The sequence below is a fragment of the Schistocerca americana genome, chromosome X, assembly GCF_021461395.2.
Source record: "Schistocerca americana isolate TAMUIC-IGC-003095 chromosome X, iqSchAmer2.1, whole genome shotgun sequence".
Taxonomy (NCBI): domain Eukaryota; kingdom Metazoa; phylum Arthropoda; class Insecta; order Orthoptera; family Acrididae; genus Schistocerca; species Schistocerca americana.
This window is the reverse complement of record NC_060130.1, coordinates 642,100,369-642,118,939: the sequence shown is the minus strand read 5'-3', so window position 1 is coordinate 642,118,939 and position 18,571 is coordinate 642,100,369. Positions and strand designations below refer to the sequence as shown.

Here is an 18,571-nt window from a genome sequence, read left to right as displayed (position 1 = left end):
TCGTCGAGTGCTTAAGCACAAAAGAAATGGGAGCTTATGGTTTTGTCTCACATACAGCGAAAGACATTTACGAGAGTTCTTTACTTTACGTAAAGAAGTAACAACTTTCTTGAAAAATTTTGTTCGTATTACAGAGTGAATCATAATACATTTGAGTATGTGCTGCAGAACATTGAAGACTTGAGACACAACAGAAACTAATTAGCGTCGTCATCTTCGGTAATATCTTGCTGTGCCTTCACCAAAGGTATTTTTTCCGTTTCGAATTGCAAAAATTCAATATTTTTCTCGCTATTTTTTTTCGTTATTCTTAATGATGCAGTAGCTGGCAGTACCGACGGTTCATCGACAGGAGGAAGTGACGATTTCTCACAACGATTTTCGTTGTCTTATGCCACAGACCGATACGCGATAATTCTTGAGACAATGCCGTTTGGCACACTGGTTCTGTTTCCACTGACAGGGAACTGCGCATAGCTTTTCAGAAGTTGTGATGAAACCAAGGCCAAGTAGAACTAGTTTTCCCTGTGTCATCTGGCCTGAGTTTGCCGAGTTTTACAAGTTTTTCTTTGTAACTGCGTCTAAGGTGTTCCATTTTAATTTCATCATTTTAAACTGAATGATAATACAAAGGTGTAAAAAACGTGGCTCTGTAGTTCCCTGTTGTTACAGACGTATGAAAATAGATGGCTAAGTACCTTTGTACATATCATTGCACATTACGATAGATACAATTTTTTCTCACTGATTGTGAAACGTGAAGGAACTACTTAAAAAAAGCTTTTATAGTGCCAGCCCCGATAAAAACAGACGGGAGACGTCTGATACGTGTTCTGTAGAAGCGGAAATACTAATATTCTGGACGTCCTCGGTACGGACCGGCCACCACGCAGCACATGAACTATGAACTTGCGGAAGCAAGGCAGGGAACTATACTAGAAGCCGGTTGCTGAGTCGAGAAGCAAGGAAGTGAGCTCAACTTTACCTGCTCAGCACACGAATTCGGCACTCGACGAAAACTGTGCTGACCGCCAGTACATGAACTCGGCAGCTAATCTGCTGACTCGTAGTTTTCTCTTGGCCTCAGTAAGCCACATTCAACAAGTGTAGCAGTTTCGTTATATTTTCCTACCAAATGTACAAAACGTTAAAAAATTCTCTTAAATTTCGAGACTGAGAGAAAGATGACGGAATAAAATATATAATAGCGAGCTTGAGTTGCAAATATTTTTAGTCAGAAATCTGGATGGATATTTGCCTCTCTTTGGTTTTATTGTCGGTTTTTAGTAAGGTACGACAAGTGAAAGATAGAGAGAGATTTAGTGAGAGGGATTTACGTGTGTGTAGATAAACCCTTCCCTCGAAAATTCCCTTCCTTCATACCTCCTCTGTGTTACCACAGATGACGTGTCCCTGATCTCATTTGCACTAAGACTGCAGTACGCGCGAGGTGCCTAGTTGCTTCCACCGCCCTGAGTGCAATGCATAAGGTCTGAATAATATTCACCGACCTATAATCGTTGTCCCCCGTGCATAAAACAGAACGTTGGTCGTGAATACGTCCTCTTGAGGCGGTAATAAACTGTTAGCGAGGAAATGGTACTGTATAAATAATTAAATTTTGAATTGGTTTGTTTAAACGAGATGCCACTCGCTTTTTATTAGCAGCACACGAGAAACTGCACAGTTATAGTCCACTTTATAAATCACAAATAATTTCCATTCTGTACACGTCAAGAGGATAAACAAAATAATGAGCTGCGTATTTGCGTCATTACTATCAAACTAGTTCTTAACTACGTGTCCAAGAAGCTAGAGATTGCTAATTAAGTTCTTAACCGATACAGACTGCAACTGACACATGTCTGTCCTCTGAGGCTGTCTATCGACCTCTTACATTTACAAACTAGAGATTGCTAATTAAGTCCTAATTAATACCGACTGCGGCAGACAACGTGGTCTGTTCTCCGAGACTGTCGATTTAGCTCTCGTCTGTCAGCCGAACCACCTCGCCCGCCGTCCAAGTTAGGCGCGACCCGAAGATCTTCGGAGTGCTACGTCTGCCTTTTCGTTTAGCAATTGTTTATTATTCTGCTGGTAATTAACTCTTTTGATGTAATGGAATGATAGCCAGCCGGAGTGGCCGTGCGCTTCTAGGCGCTACAGTCTGGAGCCGAGCGACTGCTACGGTCGCAGGTTCGAATCCTGCCTCGGGCATGGATGTGTGTGATGTCCTTGGGTTAGTTAGGTTTAATTAGTTCTAAGTTCTAGGCGACTGACGACCTCAGAAGTTAAGTCGCATACATCTGTCAACTGCTGCCTTCTCAACTGCTCTAAGGAGAACTTCTTGTAGCTGACTGTGATGACTTTAAAGCCAGAAATGTTACAAAGGAACCGCGCCCGACGCTATTTAGTCGAATGTAAGGGTTTGTCTGTACTCTTTTCATGGGACTCGCAAAAACGTAAATGTTAGGGTGAGTGAGTTCGAGAAAGAATTAGAACGAGAACGAAAGTTCTAGCGTGCGTTTGTCATTCTCCAAAGCGCAGAGGTCTCGTCTGCCCAAATATAAGGTGGGAAGGATGCATTTTCCTCGTGAATATAATTTTCCAACAGGTAGCTCAAATGGTTCAAATGGCTCTGAGCACTATGGGACTTAACATCTGAGGTCATCAGTCCCCCAGACTTAGAACTACTTAAACCTAACTAACCTAAGGACATTACACACATCCATGCCCGAAGCAAGATTCGAAACTGCGACTGTAGCAGTCACGCGGCTCCGGACTGAAGCGCCTAGAACCGCTCGGCCACGCCGGTAGTCAGCGAACTGTGCAAGTAATGGATCTTCTGGCATGATGCTCATTAGATCTCAAAGCGCATATCCTACGTTTTCATGTTTCAAGTAAGTTAATGGAAAGCAGGAGTAAAACCACTTCCCTTTTCCACACCCAGTATCTTTGTAAGTGGTCCAAGTACTAGTATCTGAATTTTCCGCCACCTATTAAAACAAAAATGATTTCAATAAAAATTCGATGATTATGTTCTAAAACAAGCATTGTTGTCGACACACTTCCAATTCAGGGAGCGCAAAACTCTAAAATTTATTAGAGGGACGTATATTTAGGTTCTTTACTTTTCGTTTTTTCTTTTTTTTTTTTTTTTTTAAATCAGGGATATTGTTCTGACTTCCCTTATAAATAGAATGGAAAATCCGTTACAGATGTGTTGTTGATTTATAGGATGGCGGTCGTTCCAGCCAATAAATCGTCAACACATCTGAAACGGATTTTTATTCTGTTTTATTTGAGAGTTCTGTATCGAGGTTTTCTCGAGGGGAAAGAGTACATATGAAGCTTGTATTTACTGTTGATAGGTGACTGAAATTTGTGTTTATTTTAATGAGAACGGAGGGCAAAGCATTTAAGACTTTAATAAACAATACAGTTGTCTAATAACATAATGTAATTTTTAAGGATCAGATGTGTCTCGCCCTTTCACTGTAAGTTACCTTTACACTGCTCTCCATAACCAGTATCACTTTTTTAGACGTTTAAAAAAACTGTGCAGAAAAAGTTCCTTGGCACTAGGTTCACCACTACTACGCGCTTCACTGCCAGCAGATACGAGCTGCCAGTGGCACCTATTAGGCCGGAATCCCTTCTACGTAAAGGGAAGTTGCAGAATTCGTGTAGGGGAATTAGTGAGGACTATCTGAGTTGCGGGATTCGTGTCCGCCCGGCCGCCAGTGTGAACACCGCAATGCAAAACAATGGCTTTGATATCACGGCCCGCAGCACGTTACACTAAGGAGTGCCAGTAGCTGTCTCCGGCGAGGAGCAAGGAGCTATTTCAGACGAGTGTCATAATTCTTTACTACACATTTAGATGCATACGACAAAGTCAAGATCTGTAGGCTGGGACCACACGAGCGCAGTGTTCCCGTAGTGGACGATGGACTGCGGCGAGACGCAGAGTCCTGGTAGCTATGCGGCTAGCTGCGGAACGAAATGCGGAGTGCCAAATATCGAGTCATCTGCTATGCCTCTAAAAATTGTTCTATGTAAAAAAGCAAAGCCACATTTGTCCATGTAATTCGTTACTCAGTGAAACTTTTACTTTTCACATAGAAAATTAAAAAGCACGGTTTTCAGATTTGTGCGTGTTCTGCACTATACACTCTTTCTCATTCGATTGTTAGGAGACTATTTGATAAAAAATATATATATTTTTTTTTACGCATCTAACAGTGTGACATAGCAGCTTGATAAAAAATGGCTTTCATTTCGTTATTGCCCATACCTATATTGATATTTCGAGGTAAAGTAAGACGCAGCACTTGTTTTGAAAAGTTTGCAGGAGAAAATGCCGTCGCTGGACGGTTTATGTCTGATGCATGTTAGGACGTATAATGCTGCGTTCCAAGTGTAGCTAACATATCTAAATTGTTTTAACGCTGAAAGGGTCGAGGTCCGGTGAACCGGCCAGTATGTGGATGGTTTTTAGGCGGTTTTCCATTTGCCTCGGCGAATGCGGGCTGGTTCCCCTTATTCCGCCTCAGTTACACTATGTCGGCGATTGCTGCGCAAACAAGTTCTCCACCTACGCGTATATCACCATTACCCTACCACGCAAACATAGGGGTTACACTCGTCTGGTGTGAGACGTTCCCTGGGGGGTCCACCGGGGGCCGAAACGCATAATAACCCTGGGTTAGGTGTGGGGCGGCGGAGGGGTGAAGTGGACTGCGGTAGCCGTGTGGGGTTGTAGATCACTGCGACTGCGGCGGGGACGGAGCCTCTCCGCCGTTTCTAGGTCCCTGGTTAACATACAATACAATACAACACAATACAACGCTGAAAGGAGATCCATATCTCTTTCCAGTCCTCAGTAAATAAGTTATATGAGAGAGATTAGGACTCGTACAGAGGCACATAGGCAGTCATTTTTCCCTCGTTCTGTTTTGGAGCGGAACAGGGAGAGAAGATGCTAGTTGTCGTACGAGGTACCCTCCGCCACGCACCGTATGGTGGATTGCGGAGTATGTATGTAGATGTAGATTTATTGCTGTTTGCCTGTGACGTATTACGATGCTACACACTCGAGGCTATGGTTCAAATGGTTCAAATGGCTCTGAGCACTATGGGACTCAACTGCTGTGGTCATAAGTCCCCTAGAACTTAGAACTACTTAAACCTAACTAACCTAAGGACATCACACACATCCATGCCCGAGGCAGGATTCGAACCTGCGACCGTAGCGGTCGTGCGGTTCCAGACTGTAGCGTCGAGGCTATGGCCGCTAGCTATGCGGAATGTGCCTCACGTTTCTCTTTCGTATGTGGTTTATGAAATCAGTTACGGCCACTCTTTCAGTTAAGGAAGAGATATTTTCATTTTAAAATTTAAGACAGACATTCGCATATCCAGGGGCAGAATTATCTATATACTGTATGTATTTTCTTGTGTGCACTGTTTTATTCGCGAAACATTTTGTAGCTGTTATTGTTAACAAAAAAAAAAGTTCAAATGTGTGTGAAATCTTATGGGACTTAACTGCTAAGGTCATCAGTCTCTAAGCTTACACACTACTTAACCTAAATTATCCTAAGGACAAACACACACACACCCATGCCCGAGGGAGGACTCGAACCTCCGCCGGGACCAGCCGCACAGTCCATGACTGCAGCACCTAGACCGCTCGGCTAATCCCGCGTGGCTATTGTTAACAAAATTTTAAAAAAAGATAAGCGAAGCCGAACTGATAACAATTTACCTTGCAACTAAGTGACAATAGAAATTCAATATACGAAAGAAAAAACTACGCTGTTCAGTTTAGTTTAGTGAGACATAGCCTATTCTTAGAATGAAGTTTCGTCCGCTTCGTAGCCGCGAGGGTTCCACACAAGTAAGCTGAATTTTTTCCTGCTTTTTTTTTCAGCTGATAGTTACGACGAATGGTCGACACTGTGCAGTAGTGGCGTACTTAGGGCTGTAAGTTTTGAAGTAGTGGAAAATACACTGAAAGCATGTACTGGATCCATCCAGTGGTGAATTGTCTGATTACTACAAGTACGCTTTTACGTTTTATTTCAGCAATCATAAGAAGATGAATCGAAATTTTTCAACTACTTCAGAATCTCTCTCTCAAGCTTCGATGAACTGCGTCACACCGTTAGAAATGCATTACAGAAGCAAGACTTGAACACGAACTATATCTTCAGTGGAAATGTTGCCTATGACTTTAATGTAAGTTCTAATATATTAGTAGGCCTGTTGCATGTGCGTCAAAAATTAGCTAAAAATAAAGCAAGTGAGTAATTTTTCTTTCTTTTTTACTAATTTAAAATAAAAAGTTACATTTAAGCTATTTTTCCAAGGCGTTGAGCCACAGTCATGACTATGGCCTCCCGTCGGGTAGACCGTTCGCCGGGTGCAAGTCTTTCGATTTGACGCCACTTCAGCGACTTGCGCGTCGATGGGGATGAAATGATGATGACAACAACACATCACCCAGTCTCTGAGCGGAGAAAATCTCCGACCCAGCCGGGAATCGAACCCGGACTCTTAGAATTGACATTCTGTCACGCTGACCACTCAGCTACCGGGGGCGAACAACCAGAGTCATGTAACGCTTTTTAAAGGAATAAACCGCCGTTTGACTGTGTTATTGTATTTATCTCTTGTACGATCCAGATTTCGGCTTTTATGCCATTATCAACCATGATGCTAAAATTTGTTAGAACATTATTAAATAATGTCTGTTGAAGCAGTCCAAAGGTGGTCTACAATTAACTCTTTTTAATTTTTTTGATGATAAGACAGGTCAATGAAAGTAACAGAATGGACACGCAAAGAGAGAAAGAAAGTAACTCCTTTGAGTTCACGTTTTTGAAAAGGTAGTTAACTCAAAACCAAGACGGTATGGTAAAACTGAAGGCGATTTTTCTATACGCATCACAGCTTTTTCAGATTAATGCTGCTGATATGCATTTGGCCTAACTGAGCAGTTGCAAACAGGTTGTGAGTATTTCCTGGTGTTAAGTAACATTCGAAAATGTCCTGGGCCTACTGCATGCACTGGAATAAATCGTATACGTGGCTGATACATAGCATAAAAACCATGAATTGGTTGTGATTTTGCCTTTCGAATGTTGTCAGGTAAGCAAAAAACCTCCATAGAGAATTCCAGTTTTTGATCCGTATCAAATTTACGCAAAATGGGCAACATGGAATTGAAAGACGATTTGTCTTCGTGCTCAGACGACGGAGAAGAAATTGGACAACTAGCCACAGATTTGCACGATTTAGCTTCGAGATCAGGTTTCACATTTCTCACTGTTACTTTCTTTTGTGGAACTCATCAGCCTATTGGCCTATTGAAGTCTGCTCAAGTGATAAAGCTTCAACTGATGTTACTAGATTGCCGGTGTTGTTTCCTGCCAGGGATAATTCCAAAGGGTATTCCAAGTGCCATACTTCGTGTTTCTGTAGACCTGAAACTGAGTCACGTGTTTCTAAAACAGGTGCCAAGAACCTCAGCTGGTCAGCATACACGTGTTTCAATATTTTTACTGCTTCTGAATCAAATATATTCACTTTCTTTTTATATTTCCGATACCAGTTCCTAATGATGCGGCACATTTGTTGTCCTTCTCAACTACAAGACGAAAAAAAAGCGAAACGGAAAGTTAATGTCAGCTTCAAAACCGCCAACATCATTAAATAATAACTAAAAGTTGACTGTAAGTTTTATATATACTTTATGTATTTAACTGCTGGTTGTTACGTAGTTGAGCTGCACTATACCTACTAAACTGCCAAGTTAACAGGCAGTGACACAGTGAAAACAGTGTGGTGTTCGATTTGGGGTTGCCTGTTATGTCAAATGTCTGCAGAGGAGGAGTAGAAAAGATACAGGCAACACAACTTTTAAAAAATTGACATTGCTTAAATGCCTGAACGAAAATGCATTTAATATACCAGAGCTCTCTGGCTTACCACATACCAATGAGATAGTTATGCTGCACGTGTTTGTAAAATGACGAAGCGTTTGTGCTCTCAGACCATTTACTACGACCGCATGGGAATAAAATGTTGTCGCATGAGAAAAGTATTTCCAACTACCGTTTGTTATGAATTCGTCGGTACGTTGTATGCTCCTTTGGCATATTGTGGAACAAATGACATGTGTTCCAGCGATCAGTGAACGTGATGCTGGATTTTGGTGCTGATATAATGAAGCGTGTTGTGTTCTGCATAATGATCTGTGTGAGAGAGAGATAGTTACAGAAAAAAATTGGAAATTTGTGGTAAGATCTTATGGGACCAAAGTGCCGAGGTCATCGGTCCCTAAGCTTACACACTACTTAATCTAACTGAAACTAACTTACGCTAAGGACAACACACACCCATGCCCGAGGGAGGATTCGAACCTCCGACGGGCGGATAGTTACAGAATTGAAGACACAACTACTGTGACAAGATTTGAGTCTGTCACAAACTTGGAAGAAAGAAGAAGCAGTAAGCAACAGAGGTGTAAATTATTTTGTTAGAGAGGCACCTAATGTGCCTTGGCGGGATGGAAGATGGTTCAAATGGCTCTGAGCACTATGCGACTTAACTTCTAAGGTCATCAGTCGCCTAGAACTTAGAACTAATTAAACCTAACTAACCTAAGTACATCACACACAGTCATGCCCGAGGCAGGATTCGAAACTGCGACCGTAGCGGTCGCTCGGTTCCAAACTGTAGCGCCTAGAACCGCACGGCCACTCCGGCCGTCGGGATGGAAGAATCGAAACACAGAGAAAAATGTGATATGGGGTACCTACTTTTCCGTTTCCTCCTGCTCTGCCAGGCCGTGTTGGATTGCAACTGCTGTTGACGCTTCATTGTTCCTCTTCTTCTCCTTCTTCTGCTGCTGTTGAGTGACTGAGCAAGACTGAGGTCCCAGAGCTGCTGAGTCAGCACTGCATCCCCTCCAGTGACATTACGAGATACTGCCATCCTGCTGACTGAAGCCTAAAACACGACTGGATTAAGGGCTGCTATTGTTCCCGCCATTTTCCCCGCCACCTTGGATTACGTTACGGAAGGAATGACAGCACCCTCTGGTGGCAGTACTGTGCACTAGGTCAGTTGGACTCCAGACCTTGTGGCGAACACACTGAATGGCTGTTCTGCATTAAATTGTTCAAATAAAAACCGCATGCAAAATGAAGACTTATGTCCAGCACAGGCTGGGTCCTTTTCCCACCAATCCCGAGGAAGAGGTGGCACTCGGGTGTCTCAGGTTAGTGGAGGTAGCCCAAGTGACCATTTTCTTGGGTTAGTAGAGGTGTGTTACATTGTCCTGATGGAATTTGGACTTCCGCCATTTTCTGGGGGAGCGGGGGGGGAGGGGGGGAGGAGAGTTAGGTTAGTGGAGGTAGCCCAGTTGACTTATCTTCCCAACAAAATTCAAACTTCCCGCCAAAATCCTCCATCTTGGATGATGTCATGCACTGTTACCAAATCTAGAGGCCGCCATCTTGGATGATGTGATCGCCACCATCTTGGATACATCTGGCAACAATGGAGAGTGTGGTGGCGCCTGCTTTGTCGCACTACTGACGATCCTCTGCATAAGTGCTCTTCTTCAGTACTGTGTCCCTCTGGTTGATTTTGACCTTCACAGTGACGAGCACTATATAAAATGTTTCGTTGTCCTGTATTAAATAATTTCGACAGTCACCTGACAAATTTTTCTGAACCTTTTTAATCAAAGAGATGTGACTGTGACGATACCTGTATTCCTTACCCCAAGTACCAAGTTTTCTTATATTTATTTTCGTGTCCATGTCCGTAGCTGCAGTATCTACAGCTGAAGTTGCCATAATAATTCGTGTTCGATTCGTTTTCGCACGGAACATGGTTGCAACTAACGTACTTGCTGCGCACGCACCAAGCAGGAGTTTAGAACTAACGAAACTCTACGTGGCACTCCTGTAAGTCGACTTGCGCGCCAGTGAGAACGTGTCCCTAAACTCTCCACGCCTCTGAGCGCCACGGTTCTGTGTACGTTCAGGACCGCGCACAAATAATCCTCACTCAGTCGTGCGGTTAAAACGGTACATGCGAGGGCCACTATTGTTGCGGCTTCCTTTGAGGCGGAAACAGAGACAAGCGCCGACAGTAACGTGTCCAACTACAATCCTGGACACGGGAATGACTCCAGGTCATCCTTTCAGACGAGACCCGGCTCTGCAGATAGCCTCATTTATCCATGTACGGAGACCCCGAGGAAAACAAACATTGCTACATTGTATTCATCGTCGTCATAAGAGCCCAGCAGTGGTGTGACGGTAGCGATGCTAATGAGAAAAACAGGCCGTGTCGTATACGTCACAGCACGTGACAATGCAGGTCTTGCCAATGCTAGCAGCTGTCTCCGGCGGGGAGTAACTACACTCCTGGAAATTGAAATAAGAACACCGTGAATTCATTGTCCCAGGAAGGGGAAATATTATTGACACATTCCTGGGGTCAGATACATCACATGATCACACTGACAGAACCACAGGCACATAGACACAGGCAACAGAGCATGCACAATGTCGGCACTAGTACAGTGTATATCCACCTTTCGCAGCAATGCAGGCTGCTATTCTCCCATGGAGACGATCGTAGAGATGCTGGATGTAGTCCTGTGGAACGGCTTGCCATGCCATTTCCACCTGGCGCCTCAGTTGGACCAGCGTTCGTGCTGGACGTGCAGACCGCGTGAGACGACGCTTCATCCAGTCCCAAACATGCTCAATGGGGGACAGATCCGGAGATCTTGCTGGCCAGGGTAGTTGACTTACACCTTCTAGAGCACGTTGGGTGGCACGGGATACATGCGGACGTGCATTGTCCTGTTGGAACAGCAAGTTCCCTTGCCGGTCTAGGAATGGTAGAACGATGGGTTCGATGACGGTTTGGATGTACCGTGCACTATTCAGTGTCCCCTCGACGATCACCAGTGGTGTACGGCCAGTGTAGGAGATCGCTCCCCACACCATGATGCCGGGTGTTGGCCCTGTGTGCCTCGGTCGTATGCAGTCCTGATTGTGGCGCTCACCTGCACGGCGCCAAACACGCATACGACCATCATTGGCACCAAGGCAGAAGCGACTCTCATCGCTGAAGACGACACGTCTCCATTCGTCCCTCCATTCACGCCTGTCGCGACACCACTGGAGGCGGGCTGCACGATGTTGGGGCGTGAGCGGAAGACGGCCCAACGGTGTGCGGGACCGTAGCCCAGCTTCATGGAGACGGTTGCGAATGGTCCTCGCCGATACCCCAGGAGCAACAGTGTCCCTAATTTGCTGGGAAGTGGCGGTGCGGTCCCCTACGGCACTGCGTAGGATCCTACGGTCTTGGCGTGCATCCGTGCGTCGCTGCGGTCCGGTCCCAGGTCGACGGGCACGTGCACCTTCCGCCGACCACTGGCGACAACATCGATGTACTGTGGAGACCTCACGCCCCACGTGTTGAGCAATTCGGCGGTACGTCCACCCGGCCTCCCGCATGCCCACTATACGCCCTCGCTCAAAGTCCGTCAACTGCACATACGGTTCACGTCCACGCTGTCGCGGCATGCTACCAGTGTTAAAGACTGCGATGGAGCTCCGTATGCCACGGCAAACTGGCTGACACTGACGGCGGCGGTGCACAAATGCTGCGCAGCTAGCGCCATTCGACGGCCAACACCGCGGTTCCTGGTGTGTCCGCTGTGCCGTGCGTGTGATCATTGCTTGCACAGCCCTCTCGCAGTGTCCGGAGCAAGTATGGTGGGTCTGACACACCGGTGTCAATGTGTTCTTTTTTCCATTTCCAGGAGTGTATTTCAGACGAGTTTAATAGCTCGTGACTGCACGTTTAAATGAATGCAAGCGGCACACGACAAAATTAAGATCTTCAGCGCGTCCCTTTTCAATTACATATTGATTTCCCGTGTGCCCTGCGCGGAGCGGGGCGTTCGCGAAGTGTGATGGCCTGTGACGTCAAAAGTTCGTTGCGAGGTCCGTATTTCCCGTGGGCCCCGGACGGTAGGGGGTACCATCAAGTACACAACGCAATCACCCCTGACTGGCATACTCCGTCATTTGGACAGCAGGCATTACATTTATGACGCATCAGTCCTTTGAGTCCCACCAATATGAAAAAAAAACTAAAATTTTTAATTAATTAACCTTTATTATCACAGCAAGCAACGAATGAAAGAAGACATTGGCGAAGATGAAACATTCAGTTGTTTTAAGAAGGTAACTTCACTTTGAAACTCAATTTTAAAATTTTCGCAAAATTAACCTTTATTATCATAGCGAACGACGAATATAAGAAGAAACTTGCAAAAAGTAAACAATTTTTTTATGGAGGTGGTTTTACTTTTAAGCCACTAGGACATACAGTTTTCAAACACCCACTGTGCGGCTGGTCCCGGCGGAGGTTCGAATCCTCCCTCGGGCATGGGTGTGTGTGTTTGTCCTTAGGATAATTTAGGTTAAGTAGTGTGTAAGCTTAGGGACTGATGACCTTAGCAGTTAAGTCCCATAAGATTTCACACACATTTTTTTCAAACACCCATCATTTCATGTGATACATTTGATAACAAATTCGCATATTTCCTAGACACAATCCCACATCTCGAAATTAAACAAAATATAGTCCTAAATAGCAAGCGAAAAGTGCCATAAAATTTAATAAGTTTTGTATAAAAGCTATATACTGTCCCAGTGGTTTCATTTGGAAACCACTCATAAGAACAGTAGTACAAACTCAAATGTATGTTACAATAACTTCAGATATACTCACATTCACTGTCAATGATCTCTTCAATACGGCCACTATAAAAGAGACCTCATCTTCCACAGTCACGTAGCACAGTCTCCGCGCCGACTGTTGGTTTGAAGCCGGCCGGAGTGGCCGTGCGGTTCTAGGCGCTGCAGTCTGGAACCGAGCGACCGCTACGGTCGCAGGTTCGAATCCTGCCTCGGGCATGGATGTGTGTGATGTCCTTTGGTTAGTTAGGTTTAATTAGTTCTAAGTTCCAGACCTCAGAAGTTAAGTCGCATAGTGCTCAGAGCCATGTGAACCATTTTTGTTGGTTTGAACGCCATTAGTGACGGCTACAATGCACTACATTAGTAGAAGTATGTCAGCGTACTAGTCGATGTCTCTGTCTTACAACCGCGTCAGTGGTTTCATGCTGAAGGCAAAGGTACTTCAAAAACATTAATAAAATGGTGGTTTCAGGCAGAAACCAATGTTACTCAAAGGGTTAACGCTGGTGGCTGTGCCCTGTCTTCGAGGTCTCCGTGATGTTATCTTTCAACAAGATAATGTAAGACAGCATGTTATCTGCGCTGTCCTGATCTACAGGGGGGTGGGGGGGGGGGGTGTACAGAAATATGGAAACACCAAAAACACAACGCATTACCGTGCCTAATACAGTGTAGGAAAACCGTTGACATTCAAAACAACGTTCAATCGTCTCGGGATGGATAAATACAGATACTGCACAGTTCTCGAGGGAATCACATACTATTCTTGCATCAAAATAGTGGCAAGTTCAGGAAACGACGAAACGATGATGGACGTGGGTAGTGATCACACGTTCTTCTCCCCAACGTAGACCACAAACAGTTAATGATACTGAGATCCAGTGACTGTGGGGATCAGGGGAGATTCAACAATGCATCCTCACGTTGACAGAACCAGTCACTGACGATGCTGGCTGTGTGGACAGAAGCCCTGTCATCTTGGATCACAGATCACCATTAGCGAACAAACATTGCGCCATGGGATGGACCCGATCAGCCAAAACGGTCTCATAATCCACGGCAGTAACGCGACCTCGCAGAGAACCATAGGGTTCATGGAATATGATAAGGCTGCCTAAATTATCACCGAACCCTGCCATGTTTCACTCCTGGGGAGTAAACTCGACCAGAAATTGGAAACGGTGTGGAACAAGACTCATCCGACTGAATGACATTTTTTCATTGCTCCATACTCCAGGTTTTACGATGTCGGCACCACGTTTTCCTATTACGGGTTCAAATGGTTCAAATGGCTCTGAGCACTATGGGACTTAACTTCTGTGGTCATCAGTCCCCTAGAACGTAGAACTACTTAAACCTAACTAACCTAAGGACATCACACACATCCATGCCCGAGGCAGGATTCGAACCTGCGACCGTAGCGGTCCCGCGGTTCCGGACTGCGCGCCTAGAACCACTAGACCACCGCGGCCGGCCCTATTACGGGCATTTGCACCATTGATGAGTGGTTTTTGAATTCCAGCTCGTCCTTCAAATCGCTGCTTGTGGAGCTCCCATCGTGTTATTTTGGTGCTGAAAGGGTTCGCGGTTCGACATTGAGTTCTGAAGTGACTTTTGCAGCTGTCGTCCTCTTACTTTTCGTGACAATACTCTTCAATGAACGTCCGACACTACCACTGAGCACACACTTCCGTCCAAGTCTTGATTTATCGGATGATGTTTTTCCGCTTTCCCTATATGCGATATAAACCTTCGATACTTTGCCTGTTGAAGCACCATACTCTTCGGCTACCTCGGTTGCAGAAGCGTCCACGACACTAGCACCAATAATATTTGCCCTATTCGAATTCGCTTAGCTCCGACACAATGCAGTCACGACTACACAGAACACTGTTCTGACCATGATGATAATTGCAATTTATTGAGGGCATTGCACGGGTGCCGTCCATGGTGAAATACACTGGTGTCCAAAATTAAAGCAACAAACGGCAGTTTCTTCACAAAACAGTATAGACAGATGATAATAAAGTAGAAATAATGTGAAGAATACAGAACGTAAACAACTGCAGCATGCATAACTGTAGACAAAAATGTTCTTCGTTTTTTCCAACTTAACGGATTTGCACACACATTCCGACAGCTGGTTAGTGTGCTCGGTACTGAGTGTGACCATCTATGGCAGCAATACAAGCCTGACAACGACGGGACATGCTGTGAATGATCTCATCAATCTCATGTTGAGGCAGCAACGGCCATTCTTCCAACAAAGCTGTTCGCAAGTCTTGGAGAATGGTTGATGGATGTTGACGTGATGCAACCCGTCTCCCTATGGCGTCCTGGCCGTGCACTATGGGATTCAAGTCGGGAGAGCGAGCAGGCCACGCCATGCGTGCAGTATCTTCCGTTTCCACGAAAACATCAACCACCCCTGTTCTATGAGGCCGACCGTTGTCGTCCGTCAATTCGAAGTCCTCCTCGATATCGGTGTCTTTCCACAACGTTTGGGTCCCTACAGAAGCGAATCAGTCGACAATCACTCTCCAGACTACATCGTGACTCATCTGTGAAAAGAACATTGGCCCACCGTTCGACTGCCGGGTGGTATGTTAGCGACCCCACTCTTAAGGCCGGTTCCCACTACAGCGCGGCAGCGCACCGTGCGGCAACGGCAACGGCAGCGGCAAGCGTTTTCCGCTTTGCGCGGCGGCTGGCGGAATTGGCGTTCCCATCTGGAAGCGCCAGACGCTAGCGGTAACCAATGACGGACAGCCACTGGGTGCGGGGCGGGACCCACTGAAACGCCCGGTGCGTTTGAAACAGATTTCATGACTACGTTCATGATTGTTCACTATCTCCTGACGCATTCAGATAGTTAAAGGTACGTTGTCCAAGACGCGACGCACACTAGCGACTGCGACGGGTCGCTACGTGACGTCAGAAGTTGCCTGCTGGCGCATGCGCAGTTCGAGTTTGGGATGCGACGCGCGACTGTTGCGGCAGCTGCCGCAGCACTGCACCAGTGAGCAGTGTTGCGACGGAAGTCGCACGACACAAAGACGTACGGCTGCCAGAAAGATGTCGAGCCAGTCAAGGAAAACTGAAATGAGCCACTCACAGGATGTGATGCTCTGTGAGCTGGTCTCGCAACAGCCTTGCCTTTACGATTTGAAGAACCCTAAATATAGAGACACTATGTTCAGAGACAGAATTTGGGAAGAAATTGGTGCACAGTTGAAACTGGCAGGTGAGTGAAATATATAATATTTTCCCATTAATGCAAATTTTTAAGGCCAGTTATGAAAATCAGTATAATCCATGCAGATGTAGAATTAGAATGATGAAAATGAACTTGAAGGTCAATTTTCGCATTACTCTTTTTTGTGACGATAAAAATTGAAAACGGCAAGTACATTATAAAATGAACAATCTAAAGTACAACGAGAAAGTTACATTTTACAATACCTTCACTTTGAAAGTAAACGGTAGATTGGTGTCTTGATGATACCTTCTAGTTGTGAAAAACCACCACCAGATTGTTGTACAACTTTCTGTAATCAATAGATGTTCGTTTTTGAGGAAGGCGTTTCTCAACAGATTGCGCAAACAGTATGCTGCAATAAGTAATTTGTCACATTCACTTCAATTCATTGGTAGAAGATGGTGCTCAAAAAACTTGTGCCAAAAGTGCACTACTGTTTTACAAGGCCCTTTTGGTCTGACACAGTTCACAATTGAAATTCGTCTTTTGTAAATCCTGGAGTCATCTTTTGAGTGCAGCTTGGCAAGATTAAATGTTGATGTCATCCATAACGATGTATGCTGTCAGAATACAAGAATATGGAAGTTCATTTCGATGGGAATAAAGATTCAGTCGGCTATGAAAGTTGCCTTAGCTTGTTCCAAAAGTTTCTGCATGGGAGAAACTGACAAGTATAATTTGGGGAAATTTTGTGAACAAGCATGGACATTATTTCTTCCACATTTCTGCCAGTGTATACTGTAGACGTTCAGAATCAAAATTCTAGAGATGTTTAAGGTGTAACCCTATCTTGTTGTCAAGAACTTGAAACAATGCAATGAAGCTAGCGTGCGCTTATTGTTAATAAACTTATCTTTCATTGGAATTTTAGGTGAAATGTGCAAAAACAGATGGAGGAATATTCGGGACTCGTATCAGAGAAATAAACGAGAAAGAAAGCTTGGAACAGGCTCAGATGCCTCAGCAAAACCAAGAAAATGGGTTCTGCTTGATCACTTGGCTTTAAGAAACCTACGTTTCGTGGCATTTTAAATGAAATTGTCAAGAGCATATGGAGAAATATTAGTAACTCATACCGGAGGAATATGACATAAAATGGTTTCATTAGGTCCAAATGTGTCAGCGAAACAAAACAAATGCATTCTCTATCGTGTGATGACCACACGATTCTCGTTGCGCGTCGACAGAACTGGCGGCTAGTCGCGACGCTCCCGGAGATATATGAGCCCAAATCTCGGAAACGGAGATCGATATCAATCTGATCTCAACTTAAGAAATAATTTCGATATGTTAGCTTCTTTTCATCGGCAACGATGTATGACCTAACGTGAACCATACGTAAAGTAGCCAGCGACCACATTTTTCACTGTACACAATTCAAATTTTATGCAGTAGGTTACTTGTAAATTAAGTATCGGGATAACTGTGACGAATATCGGAAAAATAGACACCTCATTATCAAGCTGTGATGTGAAACTGTAAGATACGCAAACATCAATTTTTTGTGCCTTTTACTTTCCTCACAATTGATTGAGAAGTAATATACAGCGAAAAAAACACGCAAAACCGGAAGAGATACTTTTCAATTTTTTAAAGTAAAAGGAGAATCTGTATCGAAAAACTAACTCTGGGAGCCGATGTAACTTTGTTGCATTAACATACAGTATTTTTTACAGCAAGAAAATCGGAATTCTTATTTTTCTTATGTATTTGAATCCGCCGCCGCCGACCGGAGCTTGGGAAACGGCGACGACTCCAGTCGTGTTGCGGCCGTGTCGCCGTCTGCCACGGTGGGGAAAGAGGAGGGGGCAGCGTCGCAGTCGCAGCCAACTGTCGCGTCTTGCACAACGTAACTTAAGAGAGACAAAAATTTAAAATTTGATACCGTAGCAGGTACAGAAAAGCAGTAAGAACACAAAGGCTTAGGGGAAGGGATGAAATTGGAAGCCACCTGATAGAATTTCGCACAGAGCATGATGTTATCATCGCCAGCACCTTGCTTAAGAATCATGATAGAATAATACGTATTTGGAACAGAGTTTTCGAAACCAGATTTTAAATTGTAAGACAGTTCCCGGTGCAGACGCAAACCGACAATAATTTATTGGTTACGAGCTGCAGTTTACAACTAAGCAGACAGCAAAAGGTAGCAAATTAAGGAGATGGAACTTGAATAAGTCAAAATTGGTTCAAAAAGCTCTGAGCACTATGGGACTCAACATCTTAGGTCATCAGTCCCCTAGAACTTAGAACTACTTAAACCTAACTAACCTAAGGACAACACACACATCCATGCCCGAGGCAGGATTCGAACCTGCGACCGTAGCAGTCCCGCGGTTCAGGACTGCAGCGCCTAGAACCGCACGGTCACTCCGGCCGGCTGGAGGGGTTATACAACTAACATAAGCACAATGTTACATTCCTTTGAAATGTCTGAACACGCAATAATGTAGTGTGAGGAGGGCTATGCGAGAGGCGTTCAATGAATTCGATAGTAAAGTTCTAT

General features: G+C 44.7%; 1 protein-coding gene across 1 annotated transcript in view; it reads left to right on the top strand.

The window, feature by feature from the left end:
• LOC124556224 (formin-like protein 3) overlaps positions 1 to 17,918 on the top strand; it is a 33,614-nt gene extending 15,696 nt beyond the window's left edge. The window contains exon 3 of the mRNA XM_047130215.1: positions 17,742 to 17,918. Coding sequence (XP_046986171.1) covers positions 17,742 to 17,918 — 177 coding nt within the window. The remainder of the gene's footprint in view (positions 1 to 17,741) is intronic.
• The last annotated feature ends 653 nt before the right edge of the window (positions 17,919 to 18,571 follow it).